The sequence below is a fragment of the Notechis scutatus genome, chromosome 1, assembly GCF_049901735.1.
Source record: "Notechis scutatus isolate UNSWTSFEM ecotype Mainland chromosome 1, rNotScu1.2, whole genome shotgun sequence".
Lineage (NCBI taxonomy): Eukaryota > Metazoa > Chordata > Lepidosauria > Squamata > Elapidae > Notechis > Notechis scutatus.
This window is the reverse complement of record NC_142009.1, coordinates 257,757,513-257,782,399: the sequence shown is the minus strand read 5'-3', so window position 1 is coordinate 257,782,399 and position 24,887 is coordinate 257,757,513. Positions and strand designations below refer to the sequence as shown.

Sequence of the window (24,887 nt, the reverse complement as noted above, 5' to 3'; positions counted from 1 at the left end):
AGGTGACTTCAGCGACAATTGGTAGGTGGATTAGAGCTTATATATCCAAGGCGTACCAAACTTTGTTCATGCCAGTTCCCAGACACATTATGGCCCACTCCACTAGGAGTGCAGCTACATCTGCCAACTGGTCTACTCAAGCATTACTGGAGGAGATCTGCAGAGTGGCTACCTGGACTTCACCTTCGCCGTTTATATGGCACTATCACCTGGACTCATTTGCTTCAGCCCAGGCATCGTTTGGATGGAGGGTACTTCAGCAAGTGGTTCCTCAGTCCGAGTGACTGACCCAGACATGAGCCCTCCCATGGTCATGCAGGCTTTGGTATGTCCCATTCCTGGACTCTCGTGGCAGCGTCGATGAGAATGGGCATCGGTATAATTACCTGAGAATGCCCTTTCTATCTACGCTGCAAGAGAGTCCAGCCCCACCTTGTACGTCTAGTTATGATGGTTGGGGAGGGGTGAAATTAATTTCTTGTTTATCTTCCAGAGACACGTTATGTCTGTCAAGTATCCTCGCCTAAAAGATGGGCGGGCCAGCCAGGGACTGGCTTTTTATAGTGGCAGACTCAGCTCTATGACATCAGAAGGAGGAGCTTATCCCATTCCTGGACTCTCTTGCAGTGTTTAGTCAAAAGCTGACATTTTTTTCTCCCATAGTTTGTTAGCTATGCCACATGAACCTTGTCTTATTTTTCTTAAGGTTGTTAAAACCAGAATTATGAAAAATAACTAAAGTTGCATATTACATAATTGGACATAATATTTGATAAAAGAAAGGCTCTTATACTCACGAATTTTGTCATATTTGTATCACCTCTTCTGCAGCTTCTAATGGCATCTCATAAAGACAGCCATTTTTTTGAAGGAAGAAAAAGTCAAAGTGATCTAAATGAAAATGGAGCCTCTCATGGAGAATGGGGTAGAGCATGGTAAGAAAATCTGCCGTGTAGTGACTATAGCTATGAAATATCTGTACTTATAAAGAACTGTACAGGTCAGTTCTGTAAAAGAGGCAACTACTACTGAATTTTAGGGGGATTTGATTGATATTTAAAGGAGGGAGGGATGTCATAGAGTATTTAAATTTACCTCTTTGAAATATTTATATGCTGGTTTTCTGTTGACACATCCAATGTAAAGGTAAATGTTCCTTTTGTACATATGTGCTAGTCATTTCCGGCTCTAGTGGGTGGTGCTCATCTCCGTTATAAAGCCGAAGAGCCAGCGCTATCCGAAGACGTCTCCATGGTCATGTGGCCGGCATGACTAAACGCCAAAGGCACACGGAACCCTGTTACCTTCCCACCAAAGTGGTCCCTATTTTTCTACTTGCATTTTTACATGCTTTCGAACTGCTACCGTGTTTCTCACATAATAAGGCCGGGCCTTTTTTTTTTTTGACCCCCGAAAAACCGGCTAGGCCGTCTTTTCAGGGGTGACTTAATTTCCCCCCCCCTTGCATCCTCGGGTGGGCGGGCGGCGACAGCTTGGATGTTCGGGAGACCTTCCATCACCGTTGTTTTCCCTTCTCCCTTGCTGCCGTAGCGTTACAGCAATGCCGCGGCGTTTAGGCGCAGCCATGTGCAGCCAGTCAGGGCTCCTCCCTGCAACCGGAGCCCTGAGGAGACACTTGCTTCAGGCGCTCCTGTGGCCGCCTTCCCTTTGCCTTGAAGGTAAAGTGAATTATTTTAAAAACCTCCGCTCATCCCATCAGAGCCGTGCCGGGCCGTGAGAGCTGAGCAGAGCCAGGAAAGCGAGCCGCGGATGTTTCCTGGTTCTGCCCAGCCTGTACGGCTCTGCCGCAGCCCTGGCGGGATGAGCAGAGGTTTTAAAATAATTCACTTTACCTCGAAGCAAAGGCGCCGACAGGAGCGCCTGAACCCAAGTATACCAACAACAAAGGCAAATCCTCAAGGTGGGCTGGAGGGAGGTGGCTACGTGCCCCCGGGCTGCTTCAATGCAAGGTCCTGACTTGCAGCATCCTGCCGTTGCCGCCCGCGTCCTTTTCGCCGCCGCCTCCCTCTCCGACTGCGAAACTCGTGTGCTTCACCAAACGCTCCGAGCAAGGCGAGCTCTTTCATACATAGAGAGAGAGGGAAAGACGCCGGCGTGCTCCGAGAGGCTGGCTCTTTTCTCTAGCCGAGGCCGTTGGAGCTGCCACCGCCGTTTGGAGCTGCCTCTGCTGTTTGGAGCTGCCTCTGCCGTTTGGAGCCGCCGCCGCCGCCGCGTTTGAAGCTGCACCACCGCCACTCCAAACACGGCGGCAGCTCCAAACACGGAGCGGCAGCTCAAAGCGTGACGGGCGGCACTCCAAACGGCGGTGGCGGCTCCAAACGGCGGCGGTGGCTCCGCTTCCGTGTTTGGAGCTGCCTCTGCTGTTTGGAGCCGCCGCCGCCGTTTGGAGTGCCGCCGTCACATTTGGAGCTGCCGCTTCGCGTTTGGAGCACTGCCGCTGTTTGGAGCACCACCGCCACTCCAAACACGGCGGCAGCTCCAAACACGGAGCGGCAGCTCCAAGCGTGACGGCGGCACTCCAAACGGCGGCGGTGGCTCCAAGCAGGCGGCAGCAGCTCCGCTTCCGTGTTTGGAGCTGCCTCTGCCGTTTGGAGCTGCTGCCGCCGTTTGGAGTGCCGCTGTCACATTTGGAGCTGCCGCTTCCAGTGTTTGGAGCTGCCGCCGTGTTTGGAGTGGCGGTGGTGCTCCAAACAGCGGCAGTGCTCCAAACGCGGAAGCGGCAGCTTCAAACGGCAGTGGCGGCTCCAAACGGCAGAGGCAGCTCCAAAAGGCGGCAGCAGCTCCAACGGCACTCCAAACGGCGGTGGCAGCTCCAACGGCACTCCAAACGGCGGTGGCAGCTCCAACGGCACTCCAAATGGCAAGTCCCCCCACCCTTCCCCCTATTTTGCATGTTTTAAACTAGGCCTAAATTTGGGGGGAGGGGCTTAATTTGATTTTATGCCTAGAAAACATGCTGGGTCTTCCTATTGGTGGAGGCCGTATTGTTGGAGAAACACGGTAGGTTTGCAGAAGCTGGGACAAGTAACAGGAACTCACTCTGTTATGCGGCGCTAGGGATTCGAACCGCCGAACTGCCAACCTTTCTGATCGACAAGCTCAGTGTCTTAGCTATTGAGCCACCAGGTGCCTGTGACACATTCAAGAGTAGTTCATAAAACTGGATATTTTTCAGCAAATACTGTAATTGTTAAGGGCAACAAAACATTAAAATTGTTCGAATCATTATTCTGTTCAGAGTCAGCCATTGACAAAACTGTTCCAGTATGGTTTTGAGGTTTATTTTTTTTTGTAGGGGGAGTAACAATCTTTATGTATCTTTTTCAGGAAGGCTGACTGGTTTTCTTTGATAAGTGTCATCTTTCTACTCTTGTTTTGCCCCTTTATTGTCTACTATTTTATAATGTCATGTGATCAGTACCATTGCTCTTTGAGTGAGCCAGCCATCCAGTTGCTTACGGGAAAAGTTCACCTCTTAGATATCTGGGACAAGACACCACCTTTCTCTTGGAAAGTTCTAATCCTTTACTTTTCTTGGGTAATGTTCCAGGTACGTATCTTGAAGCTTCTCTGTTGGAATCCAGTTATCTGGATCAAAATTAAGTCTGTTTTTTAAAGTTACATTCTAAAATTGTATCCTTACATGTGAAAATGTGGAAAAATAAGTTATTAACAATCGTGTGTTTGGATGTTTCTGGGAATAATGCTAACAATTGAGATCCCTGATTTTTTTGAGGCATTTCACTGTCTTGCTCTCTTTTATGTTTCTAATACTTCCAAAAGATTATGACTGGCAGACGAAAATGAGAGACTTGTAGCCTTCCAGAAGTGATTAAACTGAACTTCCAAAGCCCATTGCCATTCATTAGGCTTATGGACTATATCAAGGATTGTTATTTCAATCATATTTGCAGGGCAATAGGTTCCGCATCCAGAGTTAAATGGTGATTTGAAATAAACTAACAGACACTCATTTGCAGTCTTTAGTTGTTATTTCTGTATAATTTCTATATAAATATTATGGTATTAGCAGCTAGAAATTAAATGTTGTCCGTAATTTCAGTACAAAAAAAGATCAAAAATTAGATCTTATACCTTTATACTATTAACCTCTCTTTAGTCTATGCCCTCAAATGAGTTATACTAAAATATTCACAGTTCTATATATATTTCAGCTACATTTTTAAACAGCTACGCTATTATGTGGAATTGGGATATGAATAAGTCAGTTCGGAAAAAATAATTATATGGTCAATCCATAATTTATCCTCCTACAAATGTACCATTGTGCAACTTTAATTCACTTGTAAAGATACGGGCTTATATGTTTATTCTGTTATAGGCATTTTTGTTTATGATTCCTGACTTTTGCCATAAATTTATTCCTGGATTTCAAGGAGGAGTACAAGAAGGTGCCATTTCACCTGCTGGTAAGACCATTTTTATTGTATCAAGTAATTGAAACTGGAGAAAAAAGTGCATGACTCAAAACGTTATTATCTGCTTATTTAAATGATACAATCATTAATCCCAGCTGTCAGGATTCCGGCAGTTATCTCAATTAAATCATAAGTCTCAAGTCAAACTTCCAAAACTCCAAAAGCATTTATTGGGAGTTAATATGTCCAGCACTGCCTGGGTATAGCCAATTCTGAGACACATAATTCATTATTACCCTTGACCCTGGTTTTCCCCCACCCCCTGGGTGTATCATAATTCATATTGTCCAATGCAGGGGTAGCCATCCTTTTGGACTTTAGGGACCACCAAACTCATAATTTTAAATCCCGGTGACCACTAATATGAATTCTGACTGATGGTGGCTTGCTGACATTGGTGGGAGAGAGAGAGAGATATGATCTAACCTCTCTTCCTCCCTCCCTCCCTCCCTCCCTCCCTCACACACATACACATACACACAAACACACAGAGGCAGGGGTGGGATTCAAATTTCTTAACCGGTTCTATGAGCTTGGCCTAATTTGTGGGTGTGGCTTGGTGGTCATGTGACTGGCTGGGCATAGCTTGTATGTAAATATTATAAATATTTATATAAATATTGATTTTTTTATAAAAAAAGAGCAGCTTTTACCCAAAATCAGGCAAAGCAGGCAGATTGAGTTGCTCACAGAATCACAGATTCATTCAGAGATCTGTAAGGTTGGCTACCTGAACCTGTCACATAAAATTTGTTTGCAAGCAAACTCACAAAATAAACTCACAACACACCATGTATGTAAATATTGAATTTTTTATAAAAAAGAGCAGCTTTTACCCAAAATCAGGCAGAGCAGGCAGGCAGATTGAGTTGCTCACAGAATCACAGATTCACTTAGAGATCTGTGTTTCTGCCATAGGCTAGCTGAGTCTGCACTGCTTCAGTCTTAAGGAATCAGGCAGAAAGCAGGAAATCCAATGATTTCCTGCTTTCTAGCTAATCTAAATCTCCCGGCACAGCAGAACAGATGATGGTCGGAAAAAGAAAAAATAGCAACTTAGCAGGCAAGTTTGCCAGGAGGAAGGGCCATGTGGGTGGCACAGTTCCTGTGCAGCCTGGATTAATTGCTTTGGGGCGGGTGCTCTGGGGGTGACATTTCTCTGCGGACCACCAAAATTCTCTCACTGGTTGGCAACCGCTGGTCCAATGAGATACATCCATAGCCAAGAGTCATCAATCATGTTCTCCAGTTAGAATTTTGCGAGGCAGAAAGTTCAGTCACCTAGTTACTATCTTTGAAAACTATTTATGGAATGCACTTCAGATTTCCAAGCTGTTGCATTGCTCTTTCAAACTCCTTTCCCTCCTCCCTTTCTGTTAGGAACTCTAAAAAGACCATAAAAATATTTTATGAATTGACACCAACCATATATTAGCCTACATTTCCTTCTCATTCTCAGTTGCTCCAAGAAGTCTTTCTGTCTTAAGAAAGACTTATTGCTGCCTGTTACACTTGGACATGTGTAATATTGCTTTTGTCTGTTTTGAAAGGCCTTGAACCTTGTTGATAAATAATTACACATTCCCATATTCATTGCTTGTTACTTGTATCTATCTTCTTCAAAGCTTCTGGAGCAGGGGTAAGCAATTAATTTTCCCAAGGGGTCACATGGGAAACTGAGACTGTTGTGAAGGTGCGTAAACACACAAGTATGTACATACATAAATTGAAAAAACAACAACTTTGAAATAAAAGCAATACAGTTTTATTGCACTCATGGCATACACTTATTTACATTTGATTTCTAATTTCCCATTGACCTCACACAAGCCAGACAGGGACAGTCAAAGAGCCAAATGTTACTTGGCATTAAATTCACAGATTTCCTGGATAAACATTTAAACTGAACAGCGGAGACAGAGAATTAATGGATTCAGAACATCTCTGTCCCCAGCAATCTAAAACTAATAAGGATACCAGTGCATGCAAAATAGATGTTTGTGCAGGTAAGATTATTAACCTTGATGCCAACCAAAACCAAGCATTTACTAGTGAGTGCCATACCATGTGCACTAATCAAACAGGTGGCAAGAAAGTAGGGACAGGCAGGCACAACACAGGCTATGGAGACAGTAAACACAGTGTCAGACATAAAGATCTCAAGTGCCTATATACAAATGCACAAAGTCTGGGGAACAGACAGTGTGAACTCGAACTACAAATACATGAAGGTAAATATGATATAGTTGGAATAACAGAAACTTGGTGGGATGAAACCCATGACTGGAACATATTGGTAGAAGGATACAAACTATTCAAAAAACAACAACAGACCCCATAAAAGAGGAGGTGGAGTTGCACTGAATGTAAAGGACCACTATATTGCTACAGAAATGCATGAAACCAAAGGTGAAAACCTTCAGAATGCATATGGATCAATATAAAAGAAAAAAAGAATGACATGGCCATAGGTGTATATTATAGGCCACCCAATCAAGCAGAAAAAATAGATGTCCTTTTTGCCAGCCAACTAACAAACATATGCAGGAAACACACAACAATAGTAATGGGAGACTTCAATTATCCTGATATCAATTGGAAAACTAATTCTGCACCAAGTGAGAAATCAAATAAGTTCCTAACCAACCTAGCTGACAACTTTGTTGTCCAAAAGGTAGAGGGTGAAACTAGAGGGACAGCCATACTGGACTTAATTCTTACAAACAGAGAAGAAGTGATAGAGGGAGTTGAAACTGCAGGAACCTTGGGTAAGAGTAACCATGTCATACTAGAATTCAATATAACACAAACACAAGCAACAGAACATAATGACACCAGAGTCTTGGATTTTAAAAGAGCTGATTTCAATAAACTCAGAGAGAACTTGGGAAAGATTCCATGGATGAAAATCCTAAAGGGGAAAACAACTTAAGAATCTTGGGAAACTCTAAAAAGTATGATCATAGAAGCCCAGACCAGCACAATACCACTGAGAAAGAAAAAAGAAACCCAAGAAGAAACCAGCATGGCTGCACAAAGATCTCTCTGGCAAATTGAAAGAAAAAAAGGACAAGTACAAAAAAATGGAAAGAAGGACATACAACTAAGGCAGAATATCAGCAGATAGCCAGAATCTGCAAAGACGAAGTCAGGATAGCAAAGGCTCAGAACGAACAAAGACTTGCAACAAAAGTCAAAGATAATAAAAAAAAAGTGTCTTCCAACATATAAATAACAAGAAAAAAATCAAGCAAACAGTTGGTCCACTAAAGAGAGAAGATGGCAAGGAAGTAACAGGGAACAGAGAGAAAGCAGAACTGCTTAACTCATTCTTTGCATCTGTCTTCACGCAAAAAGAAACTATAGCTCAACCCACCAAAAACATAACTGTAAAAGACAGACCAGAAATAAAAGTTAAAATAAGCAAAAAAATACTAAAAGAACACCTGTCTGATCTTGATGAAAACAAATCACCGGGGCCTGATGGATTACATCCCAGGGTTTTAAAGGAGCTGGCAGAGGTCATATCAGAACCACTGCACCATATCTTTCAAAAATCCTGGAGCACCGGGGAACTACCAGAGGACTGGAAAAGAGCTGATGTGGTTCCCATCTTCAAAAAAGGGGGGAAAAACAGACCCAGGAAACTATAGACCAATCAGCCTAACATCAATACCCGGGAAGATACTGGAAAAGATAATTTAAAAAAAAAACAGATCTGCCAACATTTAGAAACAAGTAAAGTAATAACTAGCAGTCAGCACGGGTTTGTTAAAAACAGATCATGCCAAACCAATCTTATTTCATTCTTCAACACAGTGATTAAATTAATAGACCAGCAAAATACTGTGGACATAATATATTTAGATTTCAGCAAGGCATTTGACAAAGTAGACCACAACCTACTTCTTAGTAAGCTAGAAAAAAGTGGAACAGATAGCACCACCACTAGACGGATTCGCAACTGGCTGGCAAACCGTTCTCAACGAGTAGTCCTTAATAGGTCTAAGTCTACATGGAGATAAGTAAGCAGTGAGGTGCCACAAGGTTCCATCTTAGGCTCAGTACTCTTCAATATCTTCATTAACGACTTAGATGAGGGAATAGAAGGGGAACTTATCAAATTTGCAGATGATACTAAGCTGGCAGGAATAGCTAACACCCAAGAAGATAGGCTCAAGATCCAGATGGATTTTGACAGACTAGAACACTGGACCATATCTAATAAAATGAAATTCAATATAGAGAAAAGTAAAGTCCTACACTTAGGCAAGAAAATCCAAAAGTACACATGTAGACTAGGTGAAACCAGGCTCAATAGCAGTAACTGTGAGAGGGATCTTGGAGTCTTAGTGGACAACCAGCTCAATATGAACCAGCAGTGTGAAGCAGCAGCCAAAAAAGCTAATGCAATCCTAAGTTGTATTAACAGAGTCAAGATCAAGGAAAGTACTAATATCACTCAATAAAGCCTTAGTAAGACCACACCTAGAGTACTGCATCCAGTTTTGGTCACCACATTATAAAAAAGGTGTTGAGACTCTAGAAAAAGTACAGAGAAGAGCAACCAGGATGATTAGGGACTGGAGACTAAGGCATATGAAGAACAGTTACAGGAACTGGGCTTGGCTAGTCTAGTGAAGAGAAGGACCAGGGAAGACATGATAGCAGTCTGCCAATATTTGAGGGGCTGTCACAGGGAAAAGGGGTCAAGCTATTTTCTAAAGCGCCTGTAGGCCACACAAGGAATAATGGATGGAAACTGAACAAGGAGAGATTTAACCTGGAAATAAGGAGAAACTTTCTGACAGTGAGAACAATCAACTAATGGAACAGCTTGCCCTCGGAAGTTGTGGGAGTGCCATCACTTGAGACTTTCAAAAAGAGATTGGACTGCCATTTGTCAGAAATGGTGCAGGGTCTCCCATTTGGTCGGGGGGTTGGACTAGATGACCTACAAGATCCCTTCCAACTCTGATTATCTGTTATCTGTTAAATGTGGCTCGGGGCTTTAAAATGCCCAAGTTTGCTCTGGAGGGATGAGTCCTCTACCCTCCTCCCCACCTCCCCAAAAAACAAGTTAGGAGTATTACTGAAGCTGGACACAAGATGAAAACTGCTGGTAATTAAGCAGAGAATTTATCTCTTCCTATAAAGAGGTTTTTGTTTGTTTGTTTGTTTTTCAATAATGACAAACATCTGTAGTTCGGGTATAGGATGAGGGTGAAGGTTCATTCTCTGAGCTTGTAAGTTGGTTTTCGAACGTTTTGTTACCAGGCAGAATTTAGGGATATCAGTGTCAGTGGTGAGTGTGTCAAGTGAGGATCTTGTAATGGGTCAGCTGTGAGTCATCAGTGAGACTTGTGATGGATCTTGTGATGAGATTACATCAGGTCAGGGTCATTGGGAAGTGAACTGCTAGGGGGCGGTTGTGTGGGTTGCTTGAGGGTTGGTGCTGTCTCTAGTTGGCTGTGTGGTTGATTTGGATTCTGAGAGGTTCATAGGCTGGTTCAGTGGTGGTATTTAGCAGGTTCTGACCAGTTCTGGAGCACCAGTAGTGGAAATTTTGAGTAGTTTGGAGAACCGGCAAATACCGCCTCTGACTGGAGATTTTACAGTATCCTTCCCCTGCCACGCCTACCAAGCCACAGCCACAGAACTGGTAGTAAAATATTTTTAATCCCACCACTGGGCTGGTTGTAGGTAAATTTTCTGTTGATGGAATTGCTTGTGGAATGCTAGGCTTTGATGAACTCACAAGTTTGGCAAGTAGTAGTGTGGCTGATGATTTTTGTGTTTCTCCAATTGAACTACTGCTTTTGGTGTCAGTATGGGTAGAGATTTAAGGATTTGGGATTGTGGCGTTTGACTGCCATCTGGTATTCGTGGATCCTGGTTTTTAATTGACGTGATGTTTGTCCCACCTAGAATTGGTTGCAATAGTTACAGTCGATTTTGTGGATTAAATTGTTTCTTTCATTCTTCTGTATTTTGTCTTTGGGTCTGGATAATTCCTGGCACAGTGTGTCACGTCAATCATTTTGTTCATACACATAGACTCCTCAGATGCCTTTTCAAACATGTCATTCTGAAGACCTCTAAAACCCTTAAGATAATTAAATAGGCAATTTCCAAAAGTGATTAGAAGCATGATTAGCAAGTATACCTTTTAAAAGGCTCTGCCATGGTTAAGAACTAGATGATTGATCCCTTCATCTCCCAGCACCTAAACCCATGGGAGACCATTACCCTTTGGTCTCCCCGTGAGGAACTGCTGTCTGGAGTACATGTGGGTGATGTCCTGTAGTCTCCTTGTTCAGAAAAGTTCTAAAGAGTCAATATATTCACTGGTTCTTCAGCCTTTGCCTAAGTTGTGTTCAACTTGTCATGCCTTCACCTATTGTTCTATTGTTTTCTGTTTCTTAACTGCTAGTTATCCAGAGTTCTTTTAGAATTGGACAGCCTCTGAATCATCATCATCATCATCTGTTTCCTTTCAGGTTTCAAACTCAAATATGAGATTAACGGACTACAAGCTTGGCTTATAACACATGCCCTCTGGTTTGCAAATGTTTACTACTTCCAGTGGTTCTCACCCACCATCATTTTTGACAACTGGATCCCACTCTTCTGGTGTGCAAATATTATGGGCTACTTGACGTCCATATTTGTTTGGATAAAAGCCTACTTGTTCCCTTCTAATGCAAAGGATTGGTATGTTGATATTATTTATATTACTATAAATGTAATAATTTGATGAACACTGAATGTTTCATTCTAATCGGTAAAGTTAATTAATCCAGAAGCTACAGTATTTCTCTGCCTTTCTTTATGTTGTAATTTTACTTGCTACTTAAGTTCATAAATATCTAAGCATGTCATTTCAATTCCTAAAGTTTAATAATGTTGCAAAATCATTTGTATGTGTGCAGCTTATCATATACAGATTCTGTCTGTCTTAAGCATTGAGGTCTTCTAATTGTGGGGTTCTAATAGGGTAATATCTGGAATCCGCACTGTATATCAGACATTAATACAATTGAACGAGTCCAGAAGTATTTCACGAGAAGAGTACTACACTCCTCTGCTCGCAACAGAATACCCTATATCACCAGACTTGAAATTTTGGGCTTGGACAATCTTGAACTACGCCGCCTATGGTTGGATTTAAGCGTAGTACACAAAATTATCTGCTACAATATCCTACCAGTCAATGATTACTTCAGCTTCAACCACAACAACACAAGAGCACACAACAGATACAAACTCAGTGTTAACTGCTCCAAACTTGATTGCAGAAAGTATGACTTCAGCAACACAGTGGTCAATGCCTGGAATGCACTACCTGACTCTGTAGTTACATCCTCAAACCCCCACTCCTTTAACCTCAAACTATCCACTATTGACCTCACCCCATTCCTAAGAGGTCTGTAAGGGGCGTGCATAAGTGCACCATCGTGCCTCCCGTCCCTGTCCTATTGTCCCCATTTAATCGTACCTATTTTCTCTATTCTTACTCATGTTTATATTTATATCTACTATTTTGTAAGTGATTGACAAATCAAATAAATAAATAAACAAACAAATAAATAAATAAATAGTTTTTATATCAGCAGTGTCCCCTTTAAGTGCCTTGAAAGAAACAGTAATTAAGTCATTCTTGAAGAAGATATGCCTGGAATTAGTGTCCTATTTCCAATATCCTCTTTTTGAGTAAGGTCCTTGAGAAGGTGGTTACTTTACAGCTTCGTGCATTCTTGAAGGATATGAGTTATGTGCACCATTCCACTTTGATACCATTCTGGTTTTGGCATTGAAACTTGTTTGTTCACACAGACAATGTGCTCTGTGAGAAAGAATGGAGAAGTGGAATTCTGTTGATACAAATCCTAGATATATTAGCAACTTTTGATACCATTGGTATGGTATCATTCTGAATGAATTATATAGGCCAGAAAGTTCTTCCTAAGTAGATTTTCTCTATTTCCTGAATCAGCTCCACAGAAAAGCATTATGCTATTTGTGTACAGTCTTGTAGGCTGTGGAATTCCTTCTGCCATCTTTGTTGTTTAGCATCTATATAAAACTAATAACTAGGTCATTAAAGGATTAGAATTAAGTTTTACTAGTATACTGAAGACAGCCAACTTTATTTCTTCATTCTCAGAATCAGTTAAGACTGCAGATATTGGAATAGATGCTATAATGGATGAAACTTAATATCTTAAAAGTGGAATCCTGACAAAGTAGAGACTTTATGAATTGATACTTCGTGAAGCCAGGAATTAAATAGGTTCTCCACCCTGGGCAGAGTTGTACTGCTCCTAAAAGAGCATGTATAGACCTGTATTATATAGCTGGATTCACCTCTATCGCTCTATCTAATCCTGAAAACTGCAACCTTTCTGGATAGAAGTGGGCTGGTCTCATCCTCTGATAACCTCCCATTTGGATGATCATCACATCATAAACAGGTCTACCATTGAAAAAGACTCAGAAATTACAGTCATAGGGCATGCCTTGCAATACTCTTCAGAGACAATAGTAAAAATAGTATTAGGATCAATAGTTTCTCAGTGTCTACCTGTCCAGCTGTTAAATTCTGTAAAGCCTTCATAAGTAATCCTCAACTTACAATCATCTTGGAACCTGCCCATAACAGTCAGAAACTATGATGAAAGTGGGCCACCCATGTGACTGATCCAATTTTATAACATTTTTTGCAGTGGTCATTAAGCAAGTGCCACAGTCATAAAATGACTACTGCTCTCATTAAGCAAACCCATTCACTATGGGGCATTTTTGATGAAAACTGGAAGTAAACACCAGGTTTTAGCAAAAACACTGTAAATTGTGGTCATGTGACAGCAGGATCCTGTAAACAGCCATAAATGCAGGCTTCTTGCCAAACAATAAATTTGTGGTCATGTGACGGGGGGGCAACAATTGTAACTTTGAACTTGGTGAATTAAAAGTTCTTTGAGGAGGTTTTGTCATAGTTTGAATGGCCAGTTATAAATCAAAGAGTACTTGTATTTACCCTGGAGCCAGGTCAATACTGACAAACTCTGTATTACTATTAGTATTACTCTTCTCATCACTCCTTATCACCCATCCCCTCCCACTTGTGATTGTATGACTATAACTTTGTCGCTTGTATCCTAATTTATATTGACTGTTTCCTAGTATGATTTGATTGCTTATTATACCCTATGACTATTATTAAGTGTTGTACCTTATGATTCTTGACTCTTGACGAATGTATCATTTCTTTTATGTACACTGAGAACATTTGCACCAAGACAGATTCCTTATGTGTCCAATCACACTTGGCCAATAAAAAATTCCATTCTATTCTACTCCACTCCACTCCACTCCATTCCATTCTATATTATCCACCTTTTGGGGGTCAGTTGAAGATTCTTTTGGTAATGAACATCAGCTCTCATCTGGAAGTTATGAGCGCTGATACTACTTTTATTATAAGGTTACAGTAATAGAATCTTGCAAGTCTGAATATGCTACTCCCTCCCTGTTTTTGTCCTGACAAGAACTAGGGAGGGTCAAATCTAAGATGTTCTCTCAAATTATATTTCTGCCCCAGACTCAAATTTTGTTCTGACATTTGTATTGATCTCTTGTTTCTCAAGGGTTATTCTGTCTTCCCGTTACACTGAGCAGGTTATAAATATTTGAAATGAAAATAAATAACATTGTAATTAAAGTCAGTTATTTGAAACAGGCTAATCAGTAATGATGTCCATTTTGTTTGTGAGTGTTCTTGCAATTTCATTTTGTTTTCAAATTAATATATAGTAAACTTTGTTCATCCTCTTAATATTCTATTCTAGCAAATTCACTGGCAATTTCTTCTATGACTTCATGATGGGAATTGAATTTAATCCACGCTTGGGAAAGTGGTTTGATTTTAAATTGTTTTTTAATGGCCGACCTGGAATTGTAGGATGGACTTTGATTAATTTATCCTATGCTGCAAAACAACAGGAATTATATGGGCAAGTCACTAATTCTATGCTACTTCTCAATGTCCTACAGGTAAACATTAATACATGGATTAAAATTAAATGCTATCAACCACAATTTTCTCCATTTCCTCAGGTGATACATCATAAGTGTGTGTGTGTGTCTATACACAAAAAGATAGATGTGTGTATTACATGTGCACATCATTTTTATACCTGGTTGCAATTTAATCAGTTTCTTAACTCTTTCATGACTCTTAGTTTCCCAAAATTCTTCGTATATCAGTACTACCACTTACAAACTATTCTTCACAAAATAATGACCAAAAATTATTGGAGTTGTGAAATATCTCAATATGCTACTGATTTCAATCTCAAAATCTCATAGGTTCTCATGCGAGAATAGAAAAATTTCATGCAAGAGTTCACAAAACAATATTATAGCTAATATCTGTGTTGTTTTGAATGATTTTTTCCCACTCATACAACAATGAAAACATTAAAATCTCTGATTTATAACTCGTTATATTGGAAGGTTGTGCTTGGAATGTTCCTGCATTGTGACCGTATATAATAATTAGGCATTAACATACAATAAAAAATTAAAATTAAAGAGAACATTGTCTATGGAGATTCTCAATCATCCAGGACACAATTGTCCCCAAAGTGTTTTTTCCAAAAGCCAACTGGGTTTTCTTAGTTTTCATTTGAAAACGTTTTGCTTCTCATCCAAGAATCTTCTTTAGTTCTAAGTGAGGAGAATGAAAGGATTTATATTCTTTGCAGCAATTTCATAATTAGCACTCTCAGGGTTGGTTGTTAGCTCTCCAAGAGCAGTTGAAGCTACATGGGGGTTTATATTTGAGTCACTTGAATCAGAATGCAAAACAGTGTGGAACCTTTTTGGGACTGCTGAAACAACTGCATTGTAGCGAAGAGACAGGTAGTGTCATATCCCTCTCCCTCTGATAAGGGAGGGCTGTTTAGTTTTAACATAGATTACCCCTTTGACCCTTCTTTCAAACCTGTGGTCCTCTGTCCAGAATATGAACTTTGCTATCTTCAAAAGACTAACCCTTTAACTTCAAAAGCAGATGGACTGCTGAATTCTATCCTGATGAGTTTGTTCTCCTGTGTTGTGCCATACATTTGTGACGTGGTTATTATTTTTTTTTCTCCGATGCACCAGTCTGCACATGTCTTGCTGCACTGTACTACATATACCACATTGCTCAGTTTGCGTCTGGGTGTTTTGTCCTTAGGTTGGACAAGCTTCTACCTTAATATATTCCTGGGTTTAAAGGGTGCAGGTATGCTGTGCTGGTTGAAAATCCTCCTGAGTTTTTCAGATATTACTGCAACGTATAGAATGACAATGTTGCTCCGTTGTTTGTTCTCTGTCTATTTTGAAAGAGGTCCCTGCTGGATCTTTTTGTGGATTTGATGAAGGCCCAGTTAGGATAACCACAACGTATGAGGACTTCCTTGATGTGTTTTTGTTCCTTTCTTCCCCTCTTTGCTGATAGGCATACCTTTAGCCTGGTGATGTACGATCCTGATTACTCCCAGTTTGTGGTCCAGTGGGTGGTGAGAATCAAAATGTGATCTGGATATAGGTTTTCTGTATTCTTCAGTTTTGAGGCTTGATATTTCCCTTAACTTCTTCCCATGTAAATTTAATGTTTCTGTCCATAGTGTTGATGTATTTGTTCAAGGCTGCCACTTTCTGTGTTTTATTCTTGATTCAGGTGTCATCCACATATCTATACCAGTGAGTAGGTGGAATTAGATGCCTTCATTAGAATTCAGAAAGTGGAAGCCTTCATCAAACACATCAACAGAAAGACTACACGGGAAGATGTTAAGGAAAATAGTCTGGCCTTCTTGGATTGTGCAAGTACACATCAAGGAAGTCAGAAGCCTCAACAGTGAAGTATACAGAAAACCAATACACATATAGGTATTTACATTTTGATTCTCATTCTCTACAGAGACCCTGGGAAAACGTCAGCAAGCCACCATCAGTCAAAATTCCTATTAGTGGTCCATGGGATTTAAAATTATGAGTTTGGTGGTCCCTGAGGTCCAAAAGTTTGGCGACCCTGTATTAGGCGACATTCCTAAGCAATTTTCTTAAGGGAATAACCATATGGGAATTAATTGTGAGTACAAGTGCATACTAAAAGTTCAAGCTAGACATACATCTTTTAATATATGTATATTATGAGCATAAAATAACCAAATTGATTGAATTTAACTGACAGCTAATTGAGGAAGTTGTTTATACACATCTCAGCATCAGTTTTTACAGTTTTGAAACATTTTCATAGAAAAAAACAACCAAGAAAGTCCAGTTGCCTTTTGGAAAAAGCATCTTTGGAATAAAGAGGACATTGGAGTATCATGTTCTTCAACTATAAGGCTCTATGAAAGTGGTGATAGAATCATTAATTTAGAATTTTAATCATTAATCCTACATGAGTGCAATCCCCCCAAAACCATGACTTGCATTTTATATCTAGATAAATTTCAGTTTGTCTCCCTCAAAGATAGCATTTATTCACATGCCTGTTTTTTTTATAAAATGTAGTGATAATGTATATTTTTCAGGGTCTGTATGTTCTGGACTTCTTTTGGAATGAAAATTGGTATTTAAAAACAATGGATATTGCCCACGATCACTTTGGATGGTATCTGGGCTGGGGAGACTGTGTTTGGCTTCCCTATCTCTATACTCTGCAGGTATTTCATCATATGCATTTTACTCTTGTTTGTATTCAACTGCTTCTAGAAACAATAGAGTTATCCTCCCTTTAAGAAAGCATCTTGGGTATCATGATGGCAGTTCATGTTTAAGGAATTTTTTTTTTTTAGTGTTTGGGCCTACTGCTGGAGAGAGTAATCTGCCTTGGCAGCAGCATTTTGAGGAGGAAATGGGCAACTCCTAGGGTAATGGTTGCTATTATGTGGCAGTTGGAGGTTGGTTGTGAAGACAGCTGGAAGCTGATATTTTGTATGGTGGCTGGAGGCCAGTGGCTGATATCTTTAAATGCCAGAGTTGAAAAACTAAAATGCAGGCTTTCAGAGACCAACTGAGGGAAAATACAAAGGAAGAAGGATGCTGGTTGAGACTATGGCATAACTCAAAGGGTCCTGGGAAACGGGGAATGATAAACTAGTTGCAAAGAGGATATTTGGAAGCAATTGTAGATGTTGTGTACTGTAGGCCATAGAACAGGGGTGGGCAAACTACGGCTCGCGGGCCACATCCGGCCCGTTGGTCTGTCCAATGCGGCCCGCCCCTGAAAAAAAATCGCTGCCATTGGTCTGTCCAATCCGGCCCGCCCTGAAAAAAAATCGCTGGGCGTGGCGTAATTGCCCTGTGCCGCGTGGCCCCCAAAGCTGCAAAACAGTGCGGAGCGATCTAGGGGTAGGAAAGAAAAGAAATTTGCAAAGGCCTCGGCTGGGAGTTCGAAATCACCTTCGAGTGCGACCTCTCCGAAGGTGAGTCCCCGCCGATCCCACTTTTTTTCCGGGCTTCCAGGCTTAAACTTTGCAAAGGCAAAGCTTGCAGGCTGGAGCATCTTCCCGCCGCGAGCGGAAGGGTTCCACCCGGCGGGCGGGGCGGGCTGCTTGGAGCCACCTAAAGCTAGGCCGCTGCTGGTGGAGCTTTGCCCTGCCTTGGTGCCCGTTCCCGGCTCGGCGGTCCTGCTCGGCGACACTTTAAAAGCCTGCTCCAGCACCCGAGCAACTTCCCAGCAACTTTCGGCTTCGTTTTAACTCGCGGGCGCTCGCGCCTGGCCCCGAGCCGCGCGGAAGGGAAGCCCAGCGGGCGGGCGGGCAGGCTGCTTGGAGGAGGCTCCGGGCTTCCCCTCCGCCAGGCGCAAGCACCCGCGAGTTAAACAGAGCCGAAGTTGCTGGGAAGTTGCTCCGTTTTCCAGGGCTTTGCAAAGGTAAAGTTTGCAGGCTGAAGCGTCTTCCCGCTGAGGAGCGGGAAGGGTTCCGCCCGGCGGGCGGGGTGGGCTGCTTAAACTTTGCTCGGGCGGCACTTTAAGCGTGCTCCCAGCACCGAGCAACTTCCCAGCAACTTTCGGCTTTGTTTTAACTCGCGGGCGCTCGCGCCTGGCCCCGAGCCGCGGGCGAAGGAAGCCCAGCGGGCGGGCAGGCTGCTTGGAGGAGGCTCCGGGCTTCCCCTCCGCCAGGCACGAGCACCCGCGAGTTAAAACGAAGCCGAAAGTTGCTGGGAAGTTGCTCCATTTTCCAGGGTTTTGCAAAGGTAAAGTTTGCAGGCTGGAGCGTCTTCCGCGCGAGGAGCGGAAGGGTTCCGCCCGATGGGCGGGGTGGGCTGCTTGGAGCGGGCTGCCGTGCGGCTCGGGGCGAGGGGAACCCTTCCCGCTCCTCGGCGGGAAGACGCTCCAGCATATAACCATACTATCTTAAGTACCTTTGCAGAATCCCCTTTTCCATTAAGTTTTCACCCATTATCTCTAAATAGGCCCTGTTTCTCTATATTTTGCTTCTGTCCTTTATAACTTCTTTTCCTTTCTTTCTTCCCCCTCATCTTCTCCCTCCCCTTTTTACCCCCTTGTCTCTCCAGTTCTAATTCTCTCTTCTGCATTTCCCTCTTCTGTTGCTTTCTGATTTTATACTTATTTTTCACTCTATTTTGGGGGGGGAGTTGTTTTTCCCAATCTTAAACTTTCCATTCTCTTTCCCCCCCCCTTTCCTTTCCCCCCCCCCATCTAAGATTACTTGTTCATTAAAGATGGCTCCTTCTTTGTCACAATCTTCTTGTTCTGCAGGCATTTCTTGTTGTTTCTCATAATTCCAAATCTCCATTTCTAAAAACTGAAGTACGAAGCCAAAAGAACCTCTCCCTTCTTGTGCATCTTCTTTGTACTTTTTAAGTTCATTTTCAGTTCTTCTAAAAGTGGAGCCATTTTAAACAGTTTTAAACAACCACCCGATTGATTTTAGTCATTCAAAACAATAACCAAGAATCCAGAAATCATCAAGTAATCCAGATAGTCCCGAGTTATATCTTCTTATAAGTCTTTTTCGACTTTCTCTTCCTGGGGTTTTTGTTGCGATATTTCAGTTAGAATGTATCTTTTGGAAGTCTTGTTGAGATTTTGCTGTAAGTTCTTTTTTAATTCCATGCAGTCTCCTCCCTTCCAGATCCTGCCCTTTAATTCTTTTTCTCTCCTTTCCTGTTTTCAAAAGCTTTTAATTATCCAGAAATCTTTATTATTCCTTTGACTTTTTATTTTCAACATTAAATGCCTATTGATGTCAAAGTGGATTTTTTTTCCAATGTCTTGCTTAAATCTCTTAGCTGTCAGTATAGGAAAAGGAGAAAACCAAATCTTTTCCCTTTTCTCTCTCCTTCACAGCTTAAAAATCTTTTTAGGGAACAATGTTATTGTTTTTTAATAGTTTCAATTCCAGGGTACCTTATTTGTTGCTTTTGCTGTTTGACCCGGTCAACCAAAACTTTCTATTCTTATCTTCCTCCTGCACATTCTTTTCCGATCGAGTTCTTCTTTGTGGCGGCCATTTCTGACCACTGCTACAACCGCCTTCGGGAAAGGGAGTAATGGCCAGCTGGGGAGGAGAGATGAGGCTCTCCTCAACCCTGCAGGCAGTCTCCCCCTCTTCACCACCTCGAAACCAGCCAGCTTGGGGCGCTCCAGCGGCGAGCACGGATCGAAGCCTCGCAGAGACGAGGTCTCGGTCTGTCGCTGAAGAAGCTCAAACCGGAAGCCGTGCTGGTTGTCACCTTTAAAGCCCTTCATGGCATGGGACCAGGTTATCTAAGGACCGTCTCTTGCCAGTCACATCCACCTGACCCACTAGAATGGGGAGGCAAGAAATGTTGCGGGTCCCATTCCCTAAAGAGGTACATCTCGCAGGATTCAGAAGAACAGCCTTCTCCATGGTGGCTCCCTCCATCTGGAACATCATCCCTCTGGAAATGAGCTGGCCCCTACTCTGACACTCTTTTGGAAGACCCTGAAAGGATGGTTTTGCCAGCAAGCCTGGGGAACCCAGAGCAGGATAGAGCCCATTAAATGGCTGATATAAGTATGTGTTGTTGCCAGGGGAGTTATTTTATTATTTTTTTATTATCTTTCATTTTTTTATATTGTGTTTCTATTTCCTGTAAGCCGCCTGAGTCAATGTGAGCAAGTAAGCAGCAATATAACATTTCTGGAGGGTTGGATGATAAGTATAGGTTGACTGACTGACTGACTGACTGAATTTGGAGGAAGAGACCACAGACTGGTAAAACTAGGATGAAGTGGGGGAGAAAATATACAAAAATGTGATGATACAGTAATGTGAGGTGGCTTAGGAAGATAGCTACGAATGGAGATGATGAGAAAAAGAGTGGTGAATGATGGGTTAAAAGGTGATAGAGATATGGAAAGAAACTGAACAGACCAGAATGGATTGGAACTGAAGGAGGAAATGGTACAGGTGGTCCTCATCTTACAACCATAATGGAACCTGCACATCCATGTGTTCAGCCCAATTTTATGATCATTTTTGCAGCAGCTGTAAAATGAAGTGTGGTCATTAAGCAAATCCATTGTTCACTATTGTGTGTTTTCCTGGAAACTGCAATAAACACCATTTTTTTTGACAAAAACATCACAAATCATGGTCATATGACCATGGGACTGCAAAGGGCCATAACTATGAGTTGGTTGTCAAGTGCCCAAAAATGTAGTTATGGGACTGTAGGGGGGTATGCCTGGTCATCAAAACTTCAGATATAAATCCCTTTTGTCAGTGTCATTGTAATTTCAGACAGTTGGTAAGTAGCCAGTTGTAAGTTGAGGATCACTTGTAGTGTTGTTGGGGAAAAGGGCACTTGACACAATTCTGAACCTGCTAGCACATAAAGCAAGCAATGGCTATAATAGATTTCTCAGGTCAGGATTGCCATGGGTGATAAAGATTGGAGATTGCTGGTAAAGTCACCTGTGGTCACTGGTGATTGGAAGGTGCACTTTGTTAGTACAGAGTATGATCCAAGTTTGGCTGAGAGACAGGAAAGAATAGTGGCCAGACCCCTTGAAGTACAGAATAAAACAGACCTGAATTGAGTAACGGGTCAGTCAGATGAGGTTCCAAATAGGGGTGGGAAAGGATCGATGGGATTGTTATGAATGTGAGGGAAGTTCATAGGCTAGCAAGTGTAGCTTCGGTTTCATACCTATGGAGATTCTCACTCATTCAGGTAATGGTTGTCCCAAAGGTGCTTTTTCAAAAGGCAACTGGACAAACGTCTTCAAGAAAAAGCAAAGAAAGCCCAGTTGCCTTTTGAAAAAGCACCTTTGGGACTTTGATTTCATAGTTGGAAGTTGGGGTACAATAAGAGGAGTTGAGAAAGATTTCATAGTCAGGGTTCCAGAGATCAACATCACTTCTGCTTGGCCAAAGGGGAAAAAATTATGCAGAGATGTGAATGTACACACAAGTAGTTTTTGAGCGTTTGAGAAATGTGAAATATAAATAAATAGTTCTCAACTGTCACTTAAGGACAGTTCAAAGTTAATATACACACAGGAAAAGTTACTTACTCTCTGGAGAAAAGAAGCTTCCATTCCAAAGCTCTGGTCTCTTTCCAGCCTTACTTGCCTTCAGAAACTTGGTGTTTGCTACCTTTTTAGCCAGAAAACTAATGAATGTGATGTTTCTATGACAGGCCAGAGAAAAGAAGATCCAAAAGATTCCTGAAGATTGAGCACACAGAGCTGAAGGGAGCCACTGAGTGGGCCCAAGAAAAGAAACTTGGATCTCAAAGGTCCAAGTTTCCTTTCTCCAGCACAGTGCAGTAGTTCCCTTGTGCACATAGATGGGAGAGGATGGCCTGCAGCGGGCTGGAGAAACAAATCTTTGGGATCTAAGCATCATTTTTTTTAACCCAGCACAGGAGTTTCCTTCCCTGCATGAAAAGGAGTTGCCTATCCTCTTAATGGCCCAAGAGGTTTCTTAACAACCACAATTGGGAAATTGCTGTTGTTAAGCAAACTGATCATATGAACATCTAGCTTAACTATTGCAAAAACCTACAACCCAAATTCTGGACCCAATTGTGGTTGTAAGTCAAGCACTATTTGTACTGCAGTTGTGATGGGGCCAGGGTAATTATGGCAGGAAAATTATGGAGGCTGCGTGTTAGAAGGGGGTCTGTTAATCTGATGCCGATCTAATTTTCCAATCCTCCAGCTTCAGTCTTAGATTTAGGTAGTCATATTGCTAGTGATCTTGGGCTCATTTGGTTGTGAATGAGCATAAAGACTGGTATGTGTCTTAACCTGGTTGACTAAGGATGTGGCCTGTCTGATTTGCTCTCAAGCTTTAGATTGTTTAGTAGCTGTGACACCAAGGCCAGGGAAGGGGAGGAAAGTGACCAGAGGCCTTGCTCTGGCTGTGAATGGAGGTTTTGCTCTATCTGTCTGTTTATTATTGCAACTGTACTTTTTTTCATTAAAATGTTTAAATTGCACAATAGCCAAAGCTCTCTGGGGAGTTTACAATAAAACACACAAAACTATAACCTTAAAAACATGTATGATAATCCCAAAATACAAAATAAAAACACCATATAGACTAAATGCCTGGTACTGAAAAGCCAGTTAAAATCCTGGGAAAATAAAATGGTCTTCACTTAACACTAAAAGTCCCATGCTAGTTGAGACTCTCTATAAATTCTATAAATGGAGTGCCACCACAGGGGAGGGGGGGAATATTCCCCTTAATAGAACCTCACTTTATTTCCTTTGGTCAGAAATCTTGAAAAAAACACTCATTAGATGATAACACTTAGATGGGTACATATGGGAGAAGGGTCCTTTAGGGTCTTGAGCCACATAGAACCCTAAAGGTTAAAATCAGCGCTTTGAATTGCTCTGTGGATGAGTGCTGACTAAACCTGACAACTTGCTTACCATTTGTTTTTCATTCCCTTTTTTTTACCTCAGGGGTTGTATTTGGTCTATCATCCTGTCCAGCTTACTACCAGTTATGCAGTTGGAATTCTTCTTCTGGGTTTGGTGGGCTACTATATTTTCAGAATGACCAATCATCAGAAAGATCTCTTCCGTCGCACTGATGGCAACTGTAAAATATGGGGCAAGAAACCCAAATATATTGAATGTGCCTACACATCAGCCAGTGGAACTAAACACTACAGTAAACTGTTGATTTCAGGATTCTGGGGTATGGCCCGCCATTTTAACTACACTGGAGACTTGATGGGCTCCCTGGCATACTGCCTGTGTTGTGGTTTTAATCATATTCTTCCTTATTTCTACATAACTTTTATGACCATTCTCCTGGTCCACCGCTGCATTAGAGATGAACATCGATGCTCCAACAAGTATGGCAAAGACTGGAAGAGATATACTGATACAGTACCATACCGACTCTTTCCAGGGATTTTCTAAATGCTTATTTTAGACTTAAAATGTTTTGCAAAAACAAGTTTTGATACATTTATCAGCAGTATTTTGGCACATATAATGGTGCATGATTTGCTTACTTCTTAATGTGTTAAAAATAAAATTTAACATAAAATGCGCATTACATAAACCTTTAACAGTTATTTGTGTTGTTTTTTAAAAAGTTTCTTTTTGTATTGATTTGTTTTGCTTCCTCCCTGTCCCAAATTCAAAAAAACAGTGCAGTAATTTGTATTTCAGTTTTACTATTCTGGATAAAGGGAAATCGTAATGTATAATTGACCACAAGTTTATTTATATTGCCATGTGATGATTCTCTGATAATTGTATTTGCACTGAAGATTCTGGAGTCTTCAGTACCCTCTAAATCCATACTTGATAATTAATGTTCATTCCATTTTGAAAATGATGACTGGGTAAACTGACAAGATCTTTGAGTAATGATAAACAGTTCAATGAAAGTTTTGACACAATGTGCATCCAATGCAAAATAGACCAACAGCATGTTAAGAGATAATAAGTCATGGTATCCAAAATAGAAATGCCAATTTCATAATGCCTTTTTATAAATCAGTGGTGCAACCCTCTGGAATATTTTGTACAGTTCTGGTCACTGCACCTCAGAAATGATATAGTGGAACTAAAAAAAGGTTGGTGAAGGGCAACTAAGGTAATCAAGGGATTAAAACAGCTTCCCTGTACATGATGTGAATAAAATAAAGGAGGAGAGGAGCTCTTTTCTCCTTCCCAAAATACTAGAACCCAATGAAAACTGAATCCTGGAAGCATCAAGACAGGGCAATATTTCTTTATACAACATATAATTGAACTTTGGAATTGCTACAACATGTGGTGTTGTCTATCAGCTTGGCCTCTGAAGACCATCTGCCAGGAAACTAGTGGTTTTGTTGTACAGTTGAAAACAAACTGCTGGACAAGACAGAAGGGTATTGCTAATGTTCTTAAAAGGT

The 24,887-nt window shown here is 41.5% G+C and overlaps 1 protein-coding gene across 6 annotated transcripts in view; it reads left to right on the top strand.

Annotated features, from left to right (window-relative positions):
* The window catches only part of DHCR7 (7-dehydrocholesterol reductase), a 36,849-nt gene extending 12,796 nt beyond the window's left edge, over positions 1-24,053 (top strand). For 4 of the 6 annotated variants that reach the window (XM_087951126.1, XM_026664744.2, XM_087951129.1 and 1 more), the window contains exons 3-9: positions 832-935; positions 3,349-3,571; positions 4,364-4,451; positions 10,961-11,174; positions 14,312-14,516; positions 17,054-17,185; positions 23,437-24,053. In XM_087951126.1, the coding sequence (XP_087807252.1) occupies positions 838-935; positions 3,349-3,571; positions 4,364-4,451; positions 10,961-11,174; positions 14,312-14,516; positions 17,054-17,185; positions 23,437-23,901 (1,425 nt within the window). In that variant the 5' untranslated portion in view covers positions 832-837 and the 3' untranslated portion in view covers positions 23,902-24,053. Of the gene's footprint in view, positions 1-181; positions 326-831; positions 936-3,348; positions 3,572-4,363; positions 4,452-10,960; positions 11,175-14,311; positions 14,517-17,053; positions 17,186-23,436 lie in introns of those variants that run through there. The other 2 variants (XM_087951125.1, XM_087951130.1) reach the window with 2 other exon arrangements.
* The last annotated feature ends 834 nt before the right edge of the window (positions 24,054-24,887 follow it).